Source organism: Primulina tabacum, chromosome 7 (genome assembly GCF_025594145.1).
Source record: "Primulina tabacum isolate GXHZ01 chromosome 7, ASM2559414v2, whole genome shotgun sequence".
Lineage (NCBI taxonomy): Eukaryota > Viridiplantae > Streptophyta > Magnoliopsida > Lamiales > Gesneriaceae > Primulina > Primulina tabacum.
The window spans coordinates 9,681,484-9,703,887 of record NC_134556.1 but is presented as its reverse complement, the minus strand read 5'-3'; the positions used below and the strand labels follow the sequence as shown (position 1 = coordinate 9,703,887).

General features: G+C 36.1%; 1 protein-coding gene and 1 long non-coding RNA gene across 2 annotated transcripts; both read left to right on the top strand.

Moving 5' to 3' along the window:
- Positions 1 to 4,828: 4,828 nt before the first annotated feature.
- LOC142551123 (fumarate hydratase 1, mitochondrial) lies at positions 4,829 to 13,373 on the top strand. The gene is made up of 17 exons (XM_075660178.1): positions 4,829 to 5,085; positions 5,551 to 5,668; positions 6,526 to 6,675; positions 9,886 to 9,996; positions 10,085 to 10,168; positions 10,545 to 10,643; positions 10,750 to 10,800; positions 10,895 to 10,944; positions 11,067 to 11,148; positions 11,388 to 11,482; positions 11,563 to 11,629; positions 11,726 to 11,776; positions 11,895 to 11,990; positions 12,426 to 12,524; positions 12,624 to 12,653; positions 12,804 to 12,869; positions 13,045 to 13,373. The coding sequence occupies exons 1-17, from the start codon at positions 4,931 to 4,933 to the stop codon at positions 13,129 to 13,131; spliced, it is 1,491 nt and encodes a 496-aa protein (XP_075516293.1). The 5' UTR covers positions 4,829 to 4,930; the 3' UTR covers positions 13,132 to 13,373.
- A 2,739-nt stretch (positions 13,374 to 16,112) lies between these two features.
- LOC142550868 (uncharacterized) lies at positions 16,113 to 16,811 on the top strand. The gene is made up of 3 exons (XR_012821437.1): positions 16,113 to 16,333; positions 16,449 to 16,600; positions 16,685 to 16,811. It is a non-coding gene; the product is annotated as an uncharacterized LOC142550868 (long non-coding RNA).
- Positions 16,812 to 22,404: the final 5,593 nt, after the last annotated feature.

The following is a 22,404-nucleotide window of genomic DNA, read 5'->3' as shown; positions in this document are numbered from 1 at the left end:
ACATTCCTTCGGATAAATGTTCAATTTGCAATCCAAGACATAACTTTATCTTTCCCAAGTCTTTCATCTCAAATTCACTTTTTAAATAATTGGCAGTTTTGGTGAGCTCTTCGGGAGTTCCTATAAGATTTAAATCATCGACATATACTGTCACGATTGCAAAACCACCATCCGTTCTTTTTGTAAAAATACATGGGCAAATAACATCATTTGTACAACCTTCTTGTAGTAGAAACTTGCTAAGACGATTGTACCACATGCGTCCGGATTGTTTTAATCCATATAATGATTTTTGCAATTTTATTGAGAACATGTTCTTGGGGTTTGTATCACTTGCTTCTGGTGGTTTAAATCATTCAGGGATTTTCATGTATATGTCGTTATCAAGTGAACCATATAAATATGCAGTGACCACATCCATTAGTCGCGTGTCCAAATTTTCTGATACACCCAAGCTAATCAAAAATCGAAAAGTGGTGGCATCCATCACAGGTGAGTATGTTTCCTAATAGTCGATTCCAGGTTTTTGAGAAAAACCTTGAGCTACAAGTCTGGCTTTGTATCTTACAATTTCATCATTTTCATTCCTTTTTCGTACAAACACCCATTTGTATCCTACAGGGACTACATTTTTAGGTGTTTGAACTACGGGTCCAAACACTTTACGTTTTTCTAGAGAATCTAATTTAGCTTGTATAGCTTCCTTCCATTTCGGCCAGTCATTTCTTTGTTGACAATCTTTAACAGATTGTGGTTCGGGGTCATTAACACCTTGCGTGATATCAAGGGCCACATTAAGAGTGAAAACATTGTCAATGTTCGTTTTTCTCCGATCCCATATTTTACGAGATATCAAATAATTTGTTGAAGTCTCGGTATTTTCATGTGATTCTGGTTCTCCTTGAATCATGTTACCCACATCTGTTTCATTTATTTTTCTTGTTGTATCATGTAAGGTTGCTTCTTCTGGAGCTTTCAATTCTTGCTTTTCTTGCATCTTTCTTTTCCTAAGTACTGTATCCTTCGAACCAATCGGTCGACCACGTTTCTGGCGTATTTTAGATTCATTTGTGGGTGAAGTATTAGATGGTCCTGTAGGGACATCGATCTTCACTGGACTATTCTCCACTTGTACGTGTGACTTTGTTACATTTTTTGTATTAACAAAAGCATCGGGCAATTCATTGGCAATCCTTTGCAAGTGAATGATCCTTCCAACTTCTTGATCACATTTATTGTTTCGGGGATCATAATGTGATAATGTTTTCTCATTCCAACAAATTTTTCGTTGTTTTTCTGGATACAATTTTGATCTTCCCAGTGTTGGAAAATCACTTTCATCATGACAGTATGCAAATCTTGCGGTAAACAAGTCGCCTGTTAATGGCTCCAAATATCTAATGATAGAAGGTGAGTCATATCCCATATAAATTCCAAGTCTACGTTGTGGACCCATTTTGATCCGTTGTGTAGGTGGGATAGGTACTTGTACCGCACAACCAAATACTCTATTGGCGATAATTAGTTGGTCTTACACGAATCAGTGATGCAGCGTGTATGATAGCATGACCCCAGACTGAAGATGGTAGTTTTGTTTTCATGAGTAGCGGTCTTGCAATTAATTGCAATCTTTTAATAAATGATTCTGCAAGATCATTCTGTGTATAAACATGAGCAACTGAATGCTCAACTGAGATCCCAATTGATATACAAAAATCATCAAATGCTTGTGATTTGAATTCAGCAGCATTATCAAGACGAATTGTCTTGACTGGGTGATCAGGGAATTGAGCTCGTAATTTGACCAAGTAGCTATGAAAAAGCTATATTTCGAGTTGCAAGCAAACTAACATGTGACCACCTAGTTGAGGCATCAATTAATACCGTGAAGTATCGAAATGGTCCACATGATGGGTGTATCCCCATGAATTCTTTCCAAGAATGTTGGAATTTCAATATCAACCTTCGTTGGGGAAGTTCTTATAATGAGTTTGCCTCATGAACAGGCCACACATGAAAAGTCATCATTTAAAATAATCTTTTGGTTCTTTAGGGGATGTCCACGAGTATTATTTATTATTCTTTGCATCATCGAACTCCCAGGGTAACCAAGTTGGTCGTGCCATAATATGAAATTTTTCTTGTCAACAAACTTCGTGTTTGTGACTGTATTTGCCTCAATTGCTTTAATTATTGTGCAATATATTCCAGAGGAGAGTGCACGTAATCTTTCTTTTATTTGCTTCTGGCCGCATATAATAGATGTAATACAAAGGTATTCAACATTGTTTGCATTCAATGTTTCAATATGATATCCATTTCGGCGGATATCTTTAAAGCTAAGCAAATTTCTATTTGATTTGCTAGGATATAGAGCATTTTCAATATATAGGTTTGTCTCATTTGGTAAAATGAATTTTGCCTTTCCATGGCCTTCAATAATTTTTGATGCACCCGATATTGTTATAACATTATTTTCAGTTAATGTTAATTCAAAAAAATACCTTTTGCTTTTAAGGATAGTGTGTGTTGTACCACTATCAGCTAGACAAACGTCTTGATATTCCCTCATTAATCTAAAAATAAATGCATAATAAAGTAAGTTATAACTCTAAGATACATAAAATAAAATTGTAGTTAAACAAGGTTCTCAAAGTAGTTATCACTTATTACAACTCAAGAAAAACCTTAAACCAATATATAATAATGCGGACATTCTAGAAAAACATAGATAATTAAAAACTTTGAGCTAAGACAAAAAATACTAGAATCAAAATTTGATCAATCTATATTTTCTAGCACACCACCCCCAATCAAATGATCAATATTTCCATCCAGTTGTGCAAAGAAATCAGAGATATCTAAATGAGTTATGTCGACAGGGCCATCATCATCAGCAAAATTTGTCTCTATTTTTCCTTTTTCTTTGATTGAATTTTGGTAGAGATCCACAAGATGCTTTGCCGTACGGCAGGTACGAGACCAATGCCCATCCGTTCCACATTTGAAACACTTATTTTCATATTCTTTTGGTTTTCCAACTGATTCTTCATTATTCGGTTTCCACGGCTGGTGGTTTGTTTTCTGTCTCTTTCCATCATGTTGCTGATAATTTTTCCTTTGACCATTGCCACGTCCGCGTCCACGCCCACGCCCTCTTCCATAATGAGGGATTTGGGTTGAGTTGACATTCACTTCAGGGAATGCTGTTTCATTTGCTTCAGGAAATGGTATAGAGCCGGTTGGGCGCATTTGATGATTTTTCATCAGTACTTCATTGTTCTGTTAAGCAACTAGTAGGCATGAAATAAGCTCAGAGTATTTGTTAAATCCACGCTCACGATATTGCTGCTGCAGGAGCACATTTGATGCGTGGAAAGTAGAGAATTTTTTTCAAGTAGATCTTGATCAGAAATATTTTCTCCACAAAGTTTGAGCTTGGAACAAATCTTGAATAATGCAGAATTATAGTCGCTTACAGATTTGAAATCTTGCAGTCGAAGGTGGATCCATTCATAGCGGGCTCTTGGGAGAACTATAGTTCTCTGACGGTCAAACCTTTATTTAAGATCTTTCCAAAGTTCTTGCGGGTTTTTCACAGTGAGATACTCGGCTTTTAATCCATCATCGAGATGGTGACGAAGGAAAATGAGTGATTTTGCAAGATCCTGCAGGGATTCGTTGTTTGCTTCTTTTATCGTATCTCCAAGATTTTTAGAAATAAGATGAACCTCGGCATCCAAAATCCATGACAAATAGTTTTTTCCACTGATGTCAAGTGCTTCGAATTCGAGTTTGGTAATATTTGCCATAGCAACTGTTAAATGAAAAAAAATTAAGAAAATTAATGACGAATGAAATTTTAGAGACATTTTTTTTGGTATAATATTAAAAAAGTTATATAGTATCACAAAATTTAATCATGTCCATATTATAAACCGATTTGACAAATATATTAACATATTCAATTATAGTAAAAGCATTTATCAAGAAAACAATTAATCAATAGTTTTCAAAACCATGTAAAATCCTAACTAGTACTAATGTTGCAATATAAAATCCAACAATAATTAACTTATTAAGTGCAATAAGTCACTAATCAATTAGTATATACATAGAGCTGAGGAAAAAAATAATAATAATTAATAATCAATCACGTTAATGGTCAAAATGTAAAAGCATATAAAGTAAATGTATTCCTAATTTGTATTTAGTCAATATTCTTCAGGAATATAAATTGAAGATCTTGGATAATATTTTTCAGGAATATTGATAGATATAAGATCTTGAATAATATTCTTCAGGAATATTGGTAAATTTAAGATCTTGTATCCTTAGATCTATCACGATTATCAACATAAAAATATGTAGTGCTGCTTTAAGAACACCAACATAAAATAAGAATTTGTGCTTCTTCAAGAGAATCGATATAAACATAAAATATTGTGGTACTTCTGGAGTATTAATATAAAACTAAAATTATCATCATAAGATCAAATTTGCTATTTCGAGTGCACCGGTATGAAATCTACATATTGTGCTTCATCGGGAGCATACATACAAAAGAAAATAATTAATGAGTTTACCTTTGAAGAACACTCGTGCTGATAACGTGTTATAAATTTAGTAGAGAGAATGAGAGAAAACCACTCAAACTAATTACAACTAAACACCTCTATTTATAATGTAGAGAAATCAGTCTATAAAAGTAACATTTCAATCAAATCAATCACCTAAATATCATATATATATATATATATATATATGTATAACATTATTATTATTATTATTATTATTATTATTATTTGTCTGATCTCAAAATATTGTGAAGCCCTTGGTAAAGAGTCTCCATTTGCGGCCCATTTGATTGTTATAGGAAGACCGCATTCTTATTCTTCTTGTCACAGATCGTAAACTTCCTCCTCCTCCCATGTTCGCAGCTTGCCGGCGATTGTCAGCTGCATCCACGGCGACGTCATGTCTGCCGGATTCGCTCCGTTGTTCAGCTGCAAGCTTCAGACTGTATTCAAATTCTTTTAGAGAAGAAAGAGACACTTTTGGCCTCATTCAAGTTCCCTCCGACAAGTACGTCTTGAAGATTACTTCTTATCCAGGATCTTTATCTTCTCTGCATTTTTTTTCCAAAGCTGCTAGCGACCTTTTTTTACTAGATTTTTTTGTTATTTTGAATTTATGTGCACTCATCTCCTGGGATTTTCCAACTGTTATGAGGGATCGCATTTCATGATTCAACCGGATACTCAGAAATTATAGACAATTCGTGAAATTAAGACTCAGAAATTATAGATATGATCCAAAAAGACTACTCTTTGTCGACATGATCCGTTATTTGCGAAAAAAAAAACTTCATTTACTTGTACGAATCATTACATCTATCTAGTGCCTGCCTTTGCTAATAGTATTGAGAAATGCTTTTCATCGTTCGATATGGGCAGTTGTTTGTTTTCCGACGAATTTGAAGTAGAGCGGGTGTCAGCTCGTTCTTTGCTGTTAGGTTTTTTTGACAATATTTATGATTAAATGGATCAGATTATGGGGTGCACAGACTCAAAGGTCGTTGCAGAACTTTGAGATTGGAGGTGAGCGTGAAAGAATGCCTGAACCAATTATACGTGCATTTGGGATTCTTAAGAAATGTGCTGCTAAGGTGAGCTGCTTATCATTAGTTTAGTTTTTCCCAAAGATCATGGACCACGATAAATCTGCTTGTTTCATTTTGTTTGTTTGTTCATCTTGAGCATTGTTTTAAATGGCAGTAGGCGGTGCGCGGGTGCTTAGGCGGTTGAATATTTTTATGCTGTATTTTATATCTAATTATATATAATCATGCAATATGCATAAATTAAATGATTTTTATGCATAAGTAATCTTCATACAATGTAATACAATTTATACAAGTTACAAATAAGTGTTCATCATCATATTAATACTGAAAATGTATTATACTAATGTAATAATAGTTCTAACCTAGTGGGCTGGCTGACGGCGGAGGTTTGAGGCAGAACAAAGTAGGGCTTGTAGCAGTTGTGGGTGATTGGATTGGCTATTGTGCTTTGAAGAGAGAGTGCATAATGTATTTATAAAGTAGTATATTTAAATTTTGTTGACTTTTTGACCGCCTAAACCCACCTTGCCTGCCCCATCTCACCTTTGACCGCCTACAGGCGGTGTAGTCGATGGCCGCCTCCTGCCTGGACGGTGCCTAGACGACCACCTCGACTGCCATTTAGAACATTGATCTTGAGCTTTTTTAGAGCATATTGCACTTTCATGATGGCTATCTTCGGTAATGGCACTTAAATGTTTGGTATTTTATTCCCTCAACTCAATCTTCTTAAACACATGTTTGATCGGTTTGTGGAACTCGTGATTGTATTAACGTATTTATCCATAATATTATGGTTCTTAAATTTGTTAGGTGACATTGTACAACATAGTATTGATCACTGAATTAATTATTCGATATCTAGCTGGAATGACTTGAAGATACCATTTTTTCTGTAGGTAAACATGGAATATGGACTGGATCCATCCATAGGGAATGCAGTTATGCAAGCTGCACAAGAAGTTGCCGAGGGAAAATTGAGTGATCATTTCCCATTGGTAGTCTGGCAAACTGGAAGTGGCACTCAGAGTAACATGAATGCCAATGAGGTACTTGGTTTTGAATTTTTTGCTTCTAGTCTATATAGTTTTGACACAACCTTTTCAATTTCTTACTTGATTGGGTCACTATTTTCTCTTGATACGTCTGCTATTATTATTTTGTTAAGATTTAATTTGGGCAAAGAAACAGGTATTGTCCCAAAGAGTTCTGGAGGATGAGGAGATTTGGTCTAAGCACCTCAAGGTCGAATTTTGAATTTGATTGGTGACAATGAATCAGTGACTTATAATGAGGGTCTGTGTCCTTATTAATATTTAAGTAACACACAATAAGGACTTATTAATGTAAACATAAAAAAAAACAAGTTAATTTTTTCTTTTGTTCCGACCGAAATTTCGGTATGACTTTCCTGTAAATAAGACCTCAGTTGTCAAAGGCGAGCGCTGCTCGCTTGCCACCAGGCGAGGACCCAGCGATTTACTAAAGCTAGTCCAGGCACTTGCATGGACTAGCCTTGGAAGTTTACTTAAGCACGCCATGGTGAATTTTTTTTAATTACTTGTTTAAAACAAATAGCGCAAACCCAAACCCAAATCAAAACCAAACCCTACCAACCCAACGCCCCAACACCGGAATCAGAAGAAGAGAACTCTGAACAGAAGAATGAGGTGAGCGCATCTGCATCCAAAACAACCAGAAAAATACCGATTTCACATTTTTTAGATGAAGAGGAAGAATTAATTAATGTTGATCAAGAAAATGATGAAGTTCAAGAAGAACAAAGTGGGATCTCTATTGATTCGATGTAAGAAGATAAACTTAATTTGGATAATTGGAGAATTTTAATCATGTTACTAATTACTACGAACTTATTAATTATTTTTTGTTTTGCGCGACATTGTGAATTAATTATTTCATATTATAATATATTTATTCTATGGTAAATATATTTTTTAAAAAATTAAAAAATGCGCGTCTTGCTTCGGTAAGGCACGCACCTCGCATTGCGCCTCAGGCTCCATGGCCTCGGTGCGCCTTGAGCCCCAAACAACTATGAATAGGACACATCAGGGAAAAGAAAACAACTCAATACACAAAATATACTCTCGAATATAAACTGAAAGATAGAAACCATCAATAATAACACCACACTGACCAATGACCAAGCAAATCCACGAACAAAGCTACATTGGCTCAAACACAATTACAATCGCATGCAGAGCTGCACAGACTCAATCACATCACAATCCAATCTAAACCACAAGTAGTATCCCAATAAATGCTTAGACTCCAAACATAAAAGATATAATATATGGGAAAATCGACACTCCCAACTCAACTCAACTCAGGGGGCACCACTGGCAGACCCTCTACAAGCTGCATCAGAACTAACTTATTAACCCATTATGGAATCACAAAACAACCACAACAGTTAGGGTGGACGTCTTGTCGGGTCCGATAACCTCACTTCCCGACTTTTGGGGGTAGTTAGCAAAATAACATTGGTCAAACATTTTAGAAAAAACGACTTTCTCATGTGTATTTGGAAGCACTCAAATACACTTGGAGAGGTTCATTATTTAAAAATGAAGTTTTACCAAGATTATCCCCAAATATTCCGACTTTGGATACCTGAAAAAGATCCGGTAGTTACGAGTACAAGCAGAAAAAAAACACTCAAGCACATTGCTTTCCCCTTCAACAACCTTCAATTCAATTTGAGACCTCAAATGTTTTACATTCAGCAACATGACCGAATTTAGATGGGAAAAAAAATTCCACCAAAAACAAGAACACATAAAGAAACACTCACCACAATTGTGGCAGGCTCTAGAACCCCCCTTGTTTCGCGCTCACTACACTTTTGGTCACTATTTTGGAATGCCGTTTCAATTTTATTCAATATAACTCGTGGTTTTCACTTTCGAATCATACATACAGCACAGCTTTCTTCACTCAAAGGTGTGGGCTAGAGACCAGCTAGTATTTCTTTCTTTCTGTTTATTTTTCTGTTGACACTTATTTTTTATGAACGGGTTTGAATCTAAAGTTGACAGGGAATTTATATATTGTCATGCTATATATTTTTTTTTTAAAAAAAATTTGTTAGAGTATTCGATACCCGATTGGGAACCCAAAAATTTACCCGACATCTACCTGATTTCAGAAATCCGGATTCGGATTTTTAACCGAACCTGACATTTTCAAGAATTAAGCAATCTGATCGAGTATCCGATACACGAACCCAAAACCCACACCCCTAACGACAGCCCCATAAGGGATGTGGGTCAAGCCCAGTATGAAGACAAATATATCACAACATTTAACTTACCAATTTGGGTTATTTTGTTCATTAACAATTAACTTTTAAGCCTAAACTCCCAAAACAACTAATTTAGGCATTTCAAATTTCCAAATACAACTACTTTTCAACTAAAATTCCCAAAAATCGTCAATTTAAGTTTAAAAAATTGCATAAATTCCATTTTAGTTCCAAATGATGCGAAATTAAAATTTAACAACTTAATTTCGAGATTATACCTAGCTTATATTTTGCAGTACCAAATCTAACAAAATAGCTGAAACTCGAATTTTACAACACCACCGGTCAATAATCCCAAATCTTCGAGCCCAATTTTACAAAACTACAACCAATTCGACGGTTTTACCTTAAACTGCACACAAAATCTGCACCTACGTTCAAAAGTGCAACAATTGTGGATAATCGACAGCTAGCTTAATCGAGGGTAAACGGACCGTTTCCAGTGACAGGTGGCATATTGGGGCAATGATGAGGAAACGACGGTTGGGGACAGGGTTTGAATTAAGAGAGAGGAGGGATGAGTGTGAATGTGTGATATAAAATTAGTGTGTGTTTCGCCTTTTTCATATTTTGGGTTAAACATGACCCAGTCTGATTGATTATTTCAATGCTCATGCAGCATGTATTTTAATATCGTCTGTAAATTTTTTCTACACATAATCAATCTTTGTAATATTTGGCTTAATTATTCTAATTCATCACATTAAAATAATTATTGTTAATTCTTGACAAATACTAGATAATTAATAGTGTCCTTACATTTACTTTTCATTCCTTAGTTTCTCGGTGAGCATGTTTCATCCTTGAGAATTTCATTATGATTATTTTAATTTAATTCCCAATGAGATCAATTGTGTGGATTGATTTTCTGTGCAGCATAGAGTCAAATAATGTACTTTTATTTAGATCAATATCATTATCATTTATGTGACAGGTTATTGCGAATAGAGCAGCTGAAATTCTCGGCCACAAGCGCGGTGAAAAGTTTGTGCATCCAAACGATCATGTGAACAGATCACAGTCTTCTAATGACACCTTTCCAACTGTAAGCCCAGTGCTCCGAGATTGACACACACATGTTATCTGAATTATTGGGCAGCTGGTTGAATTTCCTTGGCTTATCTTCTGCATAGGTAATGCACATTGCAGCCGCAATGGAAATAAATCATGGACTAGTGCCAAAACTGAAACAGTTGCACACAACACTGCATTCAAAGGTCAGTTTAACTGCCCATTTTCCCTCAGCATTCTTTAGGTTGATATTTGTTGTTTCTAAAGTCATCCGTCATTCTTTTCTTCAATCTATAATTGACAATTATCTTCCTCTGGTGGGTTTTGGTTTGTGTCCGTCTCATGATCATACTGACTCCAGTGTATGGGATAATAATGATATTGGATTGCTCTCAACCCCACCACTTTCTTTTATTTATGCACTTTCCTCTGTTTTATATATATTATCTTGGCTTTTTTACCATGATTTGTAATCCCCTATTTGCACAAATGAATTGCTATGTTTGTAGACACTTACGGTTACCATACTATGTTGTTCACAACCATGTTAAATGACTCAATCTGCTCTGTATTTAATTTTAGACGGTTGAATTCAAAGACATTGTTAAAATTGGGCGGACGCACACACAAGATGCAACTCCTCTGACACTTGGACAAGAGTTTAGTGGATATACCACTCAAGTATGACTTAATCCATTACCTTTAGCAATATTTCCCAATTTTAGTTTTATCTTTAAGGTTTATAACATACTTATTAAAACTCTAAAGTTGTTCCCTCTGGTTGCAGGTGAAATATGGAATTGATCGAGTATTATGCACCCTCCCTCGCATGTATCAGGTTTGTTTATGTCCTCGCTATCTTTCTTTTCTTTAATTTCAACTTTATCTGCTTTCTCTCGATGTGTTTCTAAAGTTTTGGAATGCATCTGCAGCTTGCACAGGGGGGCACTGCTGTAGGAACTGGTTTGAACACCAAGAAAGGGTAAGCGGAGGTTTGCTGGATGTTCTAGTTACTTGATCTTTGCTCCTTTTTGTAGCTTGTGATAGTGGCATAGTGAAAGTGTTGATCTATTCTGTTTCACGAAATCAACCTTCTGTTATCAGGTTTGATGTAAAGATTGCTGCAGCAGTCGCCAAGGAAACTAATTTGCCATTTGTTACTGCTGAAAATAAATTTGAAGCTCTGGTAAATCTCTATTCTTAAGTTTTCTACTGTGAAATTGAAGCACTGCTAAATCTCTATATCTTAAGTTTTCTTCTGCGTTCACAACTCTAAATGCTTACATCTTTATTCAGCTTTTCGGTTGTAGTCACCACAAGATTTCTTACTTCAAATATAAATCTGATTGGCTTTACCGCTTGTATGAGCAAAGTGTCTTTTAAGAATTAATCATCCAGAAATTTTCCTTTATGATCACTTGATAGGCTGCACATGACAGTTTTGTTGAAACAAGTGGTGCCTTAAATACGATTGCTGTTTCTCTAATGAAGATTGCCAATGATATTCGTTTTTTGGGAAGGTATGTGAAATCTAGTTATATTTTTTAATGCCTGTACTACAATTCAATGGGGTTGTTCTCATATCTTTTCATATACCCAGTGGTCCACGTTGTGGCTTAGGAGAACTCATACTTCCAGAAAATGAACCAGGCAGCAGTATAATGCCGGTAATGGTGTTTTTCAATTGATTTATTCTTAGATTTTAACTTATTTACTGTTATGATTATTCATTGCTCATCTCTTGAATGATCTTAACATTCCAGGGAAAGGTGAACCCCACACAGTGTGAAGCTCTGACAATGGTGTGCGCTCAGGTTAGTATCAGTTATAGTTATGATTAAAATATAATTTGAAAAATGTTTCTAGGATAGTTTCAGTCTTTTTTTCCTATTTTATATCCAACAATTTCTAAATAATTTTCGTTTGGTCCAGGTTATGGGCAATCATATTGCAGTTACAGTGGGTGGATCAAATGGACATTTTGAACTGAATGTTTTTAAGCCTGTGATTGCTAGCAATGTTTTACATGTATGGTACAGTATTTCTTATATCAGTATCTGTCTTTATGCTATTTTTGCTAGTTCTTAATTTGGTGCCTTTCTACACACACACACACATGGTGGGGTTGTTGGCAAATGATATGTGGGTAATCAGGTCAGTCTGGTAAGAAATTGAACATAGGCATGATATGGATATATCCCAGTTTGGAAACAAAAGAATTTTATTGTAAGCATGGAAATTAGCTTGTGGCACTTGTGTCTGCGTCCACACCATCTGAATGCAGTTTTGGAGGTGGGGCAGACGTGAAATAAAAAATTTCACTAAGTAGTAAGCATATCTCAGCACCTTAATTTTCATATGCATGTCCCCCTGTCTATATTAATATACATATATACATGTTTGAGTGTGTGTTAATCATTGTGTTTGGAGAATGATTTTTAATACTTATATATTGTTGGTTAGTCGTTGAGATTGCTTGGGGATGCCTCTGTTTCCTTCGAGAAGAATTGTGTGAGGGGAATTCAAGCCAATAAAGAAAGAATTTCTAAATTGTTACATGAGGTCAGTAGCCATATGGCTCCATTTCTTGAAAGTTCATTTAAATTATTCGATGAAACACCCTTTGTCTAATTGAACACGGATTCCTTCTTAACCTTGCAGTCCCTCATGCTTGTCACGTCATTGAACCCTGTGAGTTTCCATTTAAGCTTCAAATCTTTTTATCCTACTTCATTTACATGTATATGCATATATCAATATTTATGTATGGAAAGCAATTTGTACACGTACACGCCCACATATACATGTTTGAACTAGTGAATGATACCATGTTTATTATAGAAAATCGGCTATGATAATGCTGCCGCAGTTGCCAAGAAAGCTCACAAGGAGGGATCCACCTTGAAGGTTTGCTTTTCACCCAATACTTACCTGTACAATTCATTATCAGTTGGTCTAAATATTACCGTCTGATGACACTGATATTATCAATCTCATGCGGGCGAATCGAATTGTTTTCAAGCGTATTAGCAGCGCAAAACATTTTTCCACTCGATAAACGAACAAGATGTTGATTGTGCAGGAAGCTGCCTTGAAACTTGGGGTTCTCAAGTCTGAAGAATTTGATAGTCTAGTAGTGCCAGAAAAGATGATTGGCCCCTCTGACTAACTGATCGCCACAAGAATCACGGCCTATTCTTGGTTGTGCAATTTTTTGGAAATACATTTTTTGGTTTTCTGGATGGTTTAGGGAAGATTCCCACCATTTTTGCAAGAAAAACGATTATCGACCCATGAATAATATTGAGATGGATTATAAATATGCAAATGACGATAAAATAATTCAAATACCGCCGTTTTGGGTTTGTGCTACTGAAATTTCTAGTTATATATGATGGATTTGATGAAACATCACGATTCCTTGCTTGTTGATGATTGTTTATTTTCATTTAATTTCAAAATTAATCTCCGAAATTCTTTTACTAACAAGTTTCTGTTTGATCAGTTTAACGCTAAATAGATCTTTTTTGAAGAAGAATTAATTACCTGGTAAATTTAAATGGGCATCTCCCGTGAATGACTTTTTGTGTAAAATTAATTGAATTTAAAATTGTGTTTTTAAGAAGGGCAAACTTTTCAAAAATCCCCAAAAGTAAACAAAAATGTGTTTCCAGTCTTCATGTCAGAAAAAATCAGTTTTAACTCTTTGACCCATTTTAATATATGTTTAAGGTCCATAAATCGCATGAAGTTACGTTGTTGTCCTTGTTTTTTGATAACCCTTAAACACCCTCTTGTATTTTTTTTTTAATTTTTACGCTTCCCTCATGTATTTTTTAATTTTCTTCCCGACATTACTCCTAATTCCCGACGTCTCCCAAACTCTATCTATTTCATGCTACTGTGAATCGGACGAAAACTTGGCAAAGAAATCCAACAACAGAGAGACAAAATGGGTAAAAAACTTGAGTGCAAGAATCCGAAGAAGAGTAAAGAAGCAAAGGAGAAAATGACGAGTAAATCACCAAAGAAAAAGATAGTAAAGAAAGTTGTGAAATAGAGAAATCAAAGAACGCGGAAATCAAGTTTGAAAGTTTCTGTAATTTTTAAATTGAACCATGTTGTTATGATGTCGCTATTTTATTTCGTTATTTTTTTCCAAATTTTTTCCCATTGATTAGGAATATTTGTCCCCAATTTCTAGGGTTTCCTTTTTCTTATTGTTATCAAGTTGATTCTTTAGTTATATTGCATTATTTCTGAAGATCACTTATGAATTTTATAAATCAAGTTAAAAAGTGTTGGCTTTATGAACCAATTATCCCCAATGACCACGTTTCTTTTATGCTAATAGTAATGTGATTGATAATTGATCGACTCTCTTTATTTGTGTTAATATTTAGCCTAGATTTTTTGTAAAAAAAGTCACGTTCTGATATATAAATATATATATATACATCAGAGATAGATTTCTTATCTTTTTCTCATTTTCTAACGTAGAGTTTGCTGTTGAGAAGAACCTTGTTGAATCTGGTAATGAGCAGAAGGAGGAAAATGAATTGTGTTCAAAGCTACTTTCACGTTGTTCCCCCCATTTCTTTAAATCCATGATGAGAAAACTGAAGCATGTCTTAGGTGAGCAACAAATTGGTAGGATAAAAAATACGCCGTTTGCGAAATGGATTGATATCCTTGTCCTTGCGATAAGTAGTTCGAGAATTGATTATGTTCTCAATAGATTTCAGTTTGATTTGTGCTCGTTAGTTATTGGTGAAGATATCTCAATACCTTTTAGCTCAGCGGATTTCTCTGTTATTCTTGGGCTGCGTCATGTTGGACAACCTGTTGATTTGGACCTGAAAGTGGTTTTCAATTTTTTGTCTCGTCAATTTGAAGGAAAAGTGACTAATGCCAAACGTGCAGATATTTTTAAAAAACTAATTTCGCTTGCTGCCAGTGATGATAACAATGAAGTCGATGATTTGTTCGCTTTTTTATCTTGTTTGTTTTCAACTGCATAATATTCCCAACTTGTAATTATTCAACCCCTGGTTTTATTTTCCCTTATCTCGATGACCTTTCGACTTTTTTCGAGTATGCTTGGGGAGATGCTGCCTTCCGATTTTTGTGCTGATGTTTACGTGACGTCGGAAGTAAAACTTATTTAGACGGAAGCACCGTTGGTTTAATGGTTAGTATTGTGTGTTCTTTGTGTTAAAAAAATTTTGTTCTCAATAATTTTCAGATTTTCTTATTTGTTTTAGGCATGGGTATATGAGAGGGTTCCAGTATTAGGAGTGTGCACCAGTTTACATGTTTTCCCTCGGTTGTTTCGATGGGTGGAAAACAAGATTCCATTGAAGTTTATTGAATCTGAACCACTCTTGAATTCCATAAATTCAACCCAAGTTGGTCTTATTTCATCCGAGTTCATTTTAAGTAATCTCGCTTTGTAACTATAATGGATGGATGAACTGACATAAATTTTTTTTTTGTACTGGTGAATAGGTTCTACCAATTGCACCATTTTCTGAGGAGAGGGAGTTGTTGGACATAAACAATGCAATTAAGCTGGAGAATGGTAGATTTCAAGTGAGAAAATTTGAAAAAAATTTAAAAAAACAAAAGGATGAACTGAAATGTTGAAAAGAAAATGTGTTGAATTGGAGCGAGAAAGTATTTTACATGTAGCCAGAAAATCATTGGTTTCTAACAAGAATGATGATATTATTGATTTAAAGTTGGAAGATGTTGAGCAGAGTGATAAAGAATTGGATGAGATTATTGAGGAAAAGTGGGAGGAGGCTAGGCAGAATGATAAAGAATGGGCTGTTGAGTCTGCAAAAAATGTAGCTGATAATTTTGATGATGTTGTTGACGTAATGTTGAAGAATGTTGTTGCTGATTTGCATAAAGAAAACCATGAACCGAGGGCAGCTGACTGTAGGAATTATTCAGGTAATAAAGAGAATAACGAAGTGAAAAGAACTGATTCTGGAAATCCTGTAACTGATAATATTACAATTGGACCTAATGCAAATTTGATGCTGCATAATGTTGATGTTCATTTCGAGATAGAAAACAACAAAGTATTAGGCCCTGAATTTGAAACCGCTTCATTTGATGAAAACAATTATGTGTTTGGTCGAAATAGTGGGAGTGGAACAGATGATGATGATGAGAATGATGCAGGCAGTGGCATTGGTACTTCAGAAGTGTCGAAGATCACCCTTTTTCAATCTTCAATTGTAGATACCGTGAGGACTAGGGGTGATCGTGTGAAAAAGAAAAAACCCACGAGTTTTGTGACTCCACCCAGTTCTACACTAAAACGGAAGAGGCGTTCCAAAAAACAGGTTTTCTTTGAAATGGTGCACAATTTAATCACCGAATAGTTACTTTTATCTCAATAATATGTCAATTTTCTTATTTATACCACTTCTAATCTTTTTTTGCATCTTATATTAAAAATATATTGCACCATAGGAAAATTTTGTCCAAGATGTTGATGAGGGAAGTAGTCCTCTTAAGACTTGCATGTTGAAATTCAGAGGTAGAAGCGATTTTTGTGGGAGCGAAGAAATTTCTGTAGAATAGAGGAAGATGTTGACAGAATTTCTGAATAGGGAAGAATTGGAGTATGTATATCTTTGAAATTTTATTTTCGCTCATAATATTTTTTTCTAATTGTTTGTAATGAATTTTGTATTCTATTCCTGTAGTGTTACAATTTGGATGGATGAGCATATTTATTTAACTGGACCTTTGTTTTGTGACTTCTTGTTTGGTGAGCTCGTCAGTGGCATTATGATAAACGTGTACATGAGAATAATGCAAAAAAATAGTATGAATTATTGATTTGAGACTTAATGTATGGACGCGTTGGTACAGGTGTGATTGAAATTGAAGTTTGTTCAACTTATTGGATTATGGAGTATGAGTATATTTTTTTGTGAATTTGTAGAAGGAAGTGCTTGAAGATTTGGTACGATACAGTAAAAGGAGACGTATAAGCAAGACAGAGTATGGAAATTTCATTGGTAGGCTGTCATCCACGACGCGAGAGAAGTTACATGAACTAAACGAAGATCTTTTTAGAAGATGCAAGTATATTATTTTTCCAATTAATGACAGATTTCATTGGTATTTGCTAGTTTTCAAAGCATCTGAAGGGAAATTCCTACTTTCAATTCGCTTCACGATCCCTTTTTAGTTGGGACTGCTAAAGTAATGGTAAGTCTGACAATATTATATTCCAAAAAAAGTAGTGATGATTCCAGTGTCAAAAGATATTTATTTATTGCAGGCACGTTTTTTGAGTGGTTATGTGTCACATATATCCGGATTCACCGTAGGCAGTGACGAGGTTTTGAGACAACGATGCCATCAACAAGGTGCATCTCTGGATTGTGGCGTTCATGCATGCATGTGGATAGACTGTCTCTGTTGTGATACTGAAGAAATTTGGGCATATGAACAAAATGTGAAGATGGACACTTATAGAGCCCGTGTTGCCGCCACTATAATTTCTTTTGGTAATGGACTATTGAAAAATACATTTCTTTAGTACAGAAGAGAATAAAACTTCTAAGGCTTGAGATTTATTAGTCTTCATTGATGTGATATTCGAAGATATGTGAATGTATGACATGTAATGAGAGGCACTAAATTTATTAGTCTTCATTGATGTGATATTCAAAGATATGAGTATGCATGACATGTAATGAGAGTAGGAAAGACATGGAAAAAGGCATGAAAATTAGAGTTTTGGATGCAAGGAAGACCGCACCTGCGCCTAAACATAGACCACACCTGTGGTTATTTAATTCTGAGTTTTCGAAGGTGATGCCGAAGCCACACCGCACATGCGCCCAGAAATGTACCGCACCCGCGGTGGATGGCCAGTAAGGTAGGAAAGCCAGACCGCACCCGCGGTCCCGAAGGCACCGCACCCGCGGTCGACGTTTATGAAAATTTTAAAAGACCTGCCGAGAGCTTAGCTCACCCGTGGTGCTTTGTGCGAGAAATCCACCATTGCTTCTGAAGTTGACACATGGCAGGGTATATATAAGCTTAGTGCTGATTCATTTCTTCTCCATTTCGTCAGAGGGAACCGAGAGAGAGATGGTAGAAAGGTGCAAAGTTCTTTCATCTTAAAAGCCAATTTGTGTAAGATATTTTCATCCAAATTTCAATCAGAGTTCAGATTTGTGCTCCTCTCAACCAAGGCTACAAGAGTATGTAAGTTTGGTTAAATTTCAGCATGTGTTGAAGTATACATGTTGGGGAAAATGCTGATATGCTTATAATTTTATGTTCTTAAGAGTATAGACATCGTAGTAACGTAAACGGATCGAGAAAATGATACCATACGTGATTGTTATGAATTTCCAGCATGTATGGAGTTGAGATGGTGCAGAATTCAGTCTTATGAATTGATGTTGATAAGAATTATGAGTATTGCTATTGAGTATTGATATTTGAGTTGATCGATATCGAGAAACTACGTCGTTATGCCGTTGAATGGTATAGAGATTTATTATTGATTCGTAGATGTGTTGAATTGAATAGAGATTGATAGAATGCATCTCAACATTGTCATTTCAGATTTGGATTGACATATTTGATACCGACTTCGAGACTTCGATTTATTCCGATGACAAGAAGGTATAATTCATGTGAATTCGGGGAGATACAACTCGAATTAGAATTGATTCGAGTTTCCCAAAATCACATACTAGATTGTTGATTATGTTTGATTACGATTATGCCTTGTTTATAGATTTATATTCAAGCATTGAGATAGGAGTCATTGGCAGACTTTCCAAACTAGACGTTCGGTGGTATCGACGCATAGGAGCAGATTTCCTCCAATTATAGACATTTGATACAGACAGGGCCGAAGTCTAGGAATAAGACGTACTGTTACCCCGATTGGGAGGGTAGGTGACAGACAGTGACGTCTTATTCACACCGGGATCCCTAGAGTTAGAGTTGAGTCAAGTCAAGATGTGATTTGATTTGAATTGCATGCTTATATAGATTGGTTTCATAGATTATGGAGCCTATTGTTATTGCTTTCATGCATGATTTATGATTATGTATCAGCATGCATACATGTTTTATACCGAGATTCGTTCTCACCGAAGTTTCCGGCTGTTGTTGTGTCTGTATGTGTGCATGGCAATAGGTGGGACATGATCTGGGTCTCGACGAGGATGAGAGATGATAGAGTGGTGATTACGGGCGTAGAAGAAGATTACTAGTGGTTCTGACTAGACTTGTACTACTTGTGATTGTAGTTGGTATTGAACTCTAGTTGTATGGATGTACTTGAAAGGGATCGATTTTAGGGTGCCCGAATGCGCAACGGAAGCTCAAAATTTTCGATTTTTACAAGAAAATTCGAGCACCACTAGTACTAGCATGTAGCATGTACAAAAACATCAAAATATCATACATAGGGTGTTTATAGAAATGTACCTATTAATCTTAAAAGATTGATGAGGGCTCCAACTAAGGTGTAAACACCTTAGCTCTTGAATGACAAGACAATCTTCAAGCTTCCCTTTGAGCCCACCTTGCTCAAATATTAAGCCCACCACCAACTAGCTAGAACCACTCTAATTTTGCACTAGAAAAATTAGAGCATTTTTCTTTGAGAAGTGTATTGTTTCCTCAACAATTGAAGAAGCAAAAAATGGAGAGAATATCATGAAAATTTTGTTCATGGTGAGGGGAGGAGAGAAGGAGGAGTGTTTTTCTTGGTTGTGGAAAAAGTTGAGTCAAAAAGTTGCATGTCATGCCTTGGATATTGAAAAAGTTGTCTCCCAACTCTTCACCTCCCCATGCACATTCTATTTGGGCTTGTAACAATTACAAGGCCCATGGACTTTATTTAAATGTCTCAAACACATTTGAGTCCATTTAAAACTTTACTTGATTTTACTCAAGCCCACTAGTTTAATAATTATTTCTAATTGGGCTCTACAAGGTCCAATGTTGTTTAATTAATCCAACACTTGAATTAATTTAATTATTTGGACTCTACTAAGTCCACTAGTATTTAATTAATTCAACACTTGAATTAATTTAATTTAGTCCATAATAATGTTTATGAAAATCACAATTTTCAAATACATTACTCGTTTGGCCAACTTTTAATTTAGGAACACTTTCTCAAATTAAAAGTTACATTCTCCTTATAGAAGTCATACTTATATTTTATTTACGCTTATAAACTCCTTTATAAGCCGTTCAACACATTGAACTAATTTAACTTCTCAACGGGATCTAGAAAGCTAGCACTTGTGTGGCCCTCAATGGTTCATTGATACAACTAGCCCTGGGTTCACATCTCTATGTGATTCGGACTAAACATGTCCTTATACGAGCATACCCCAATTGCTCCATTCTTAATTATCAACTCCTTGATAACAGGAACGTCAGAACTCAAGTCTGATAGTACCCAACCAATCATGTTAAACGCCTAGCAGCATCGCTTACATGATTCCCTAGGTATCAAATGATAGTGCCTGCAAGAACCATTCAATTATGGTTAGCGTACAGTACGGTCCTTTCAACTCATATATCCCGATCGATTCGACAACCATTGGTATATCGAGAGTTGTCAATGAATCGATACTATGTGTCATGTTGTAGTTGCATCGATGGTGTAATCTATTAAACCCCTTTCATAATTACCACCATACTCTGATCAGAGATTTCAACCTACATACACATGAGAACACATAGGATATCCATACCCGAAGGTAAGCGGTGAATCCCCGACTACAATGCATCGACTCCTATATGTTTCGATAGAACACCCAACCTTGCCACCTGATGACCCCATGAGAGTTGGTAAACAAGTCAAAGTGTAATTCTAGCACATAGAGTCTCAATGTTGTCCCGGGTCATAAGGACTAATGGTGTACAACCATAAACTAGGACTTTTCCACTCGATAAGTGAGAACCACTTGGAAAGTCCTTTATGGAGGGTTGTTCAGTGCACTCTACCAGGAGCACCTATCTGCATGCCCGGACATCACAATGTCCTCTACCGAATGAAACATGGTACTCACATCGCAGATACTAATCTCGAACTCGAACGGCCTATATCCTTCTTAGCGGCGGCTGAATCGACTAGGAACTGTTTAGAATATACAGTATTCCAAATATGAGTTTCATGATACTCATCATATGAGTATCTCATATTCTTTCTACTATTTGTATATTCAAGGGCTTTATCTATGCAACTAGCATGGGTATACAGATAAAGATGTGCCAAAATAATAATTTCAAATATTATTAAAATAAAGATCGTTTATACATAGAGTTTCATTGTGAACACTCGGCCAACACTTGGCTCGACGGGCACCTACTCTAACAATCTCCCACTTGCACTAGAGCCAACTACCCATATGCTTCAAACCCATTGATTCGCGATGCATCTCGAATAATGGTCTAGGTAAAGGCTTAGCTAGTGGATCAGCAACATTATCTGCGGAGCCGACTTTGTCGATCGACACTTCTCCTCTTTCCACAATCTCTCGGAGGATGTGGTACTTTCTCAATACATGTTTGGACTTCTGTTGAGACCTTGGCTCCTTTGCTTGAGCTATAGCTCTCGTGTTGTCACACAACACCGGGACAGGAGCAACTCCATTAGGAATGATGCCCAACGCTTGGACGAAATTTCTTATCCAAACAGCCTCCTTTTTCTGCATCTGATGAAGCAATGTATTCGGCCTCAGTGGTGGAATCCGCAGTACTGTCTTGCTTGGAACTCTTCCAAGAGACAGCAGCACCATTGAGCATGAATACGAACCCAGAGGTTGACTTCGAGTCATCGATATCGCTTTGGAAGCTAGAGTCGGTATAGCCTTCCAATTTCAGTTCTCCACCCCATAGACCAAGAACAACTTATTGGTCCTTCTCAAATACTTGAGGATGTCTTTCACAGCTTTCCAGTGTGGAAGACCAGGATTCGATTGATATCTAATCACTACACTTAGTGCGAAAGCCACATCAGGACGTGTAGATATCATATCATACATGATGCTACCAATTGCAGATGCATAAGGAATGCTTGTCATCGCCGCTATCTCTGCATCAGTCTTGGGAGACATAGACTTGGATAGGGGCACGCCATGACACATTGGTAGATGTCCTCTCTTGGACTCATCCATCGAGAACCGCTTCACGATGGTATCAATGTATGTGAACTGGGTGAGACCAAGCAATCTTCTCTATCCATCTCTATAGATCTGTATTCCCAATACAAAAGATGCTTCACCCAAGTCCTGCATCGAGAACTTACTCGCTAACCATATCTTAGTTGATTGCAACATTCCTACATCATTCCCAATGAGTAGAATGTCATCAACATACAACACCAGGAATGTCACAACACTCCCACTGACCTTCTTATACACACAGG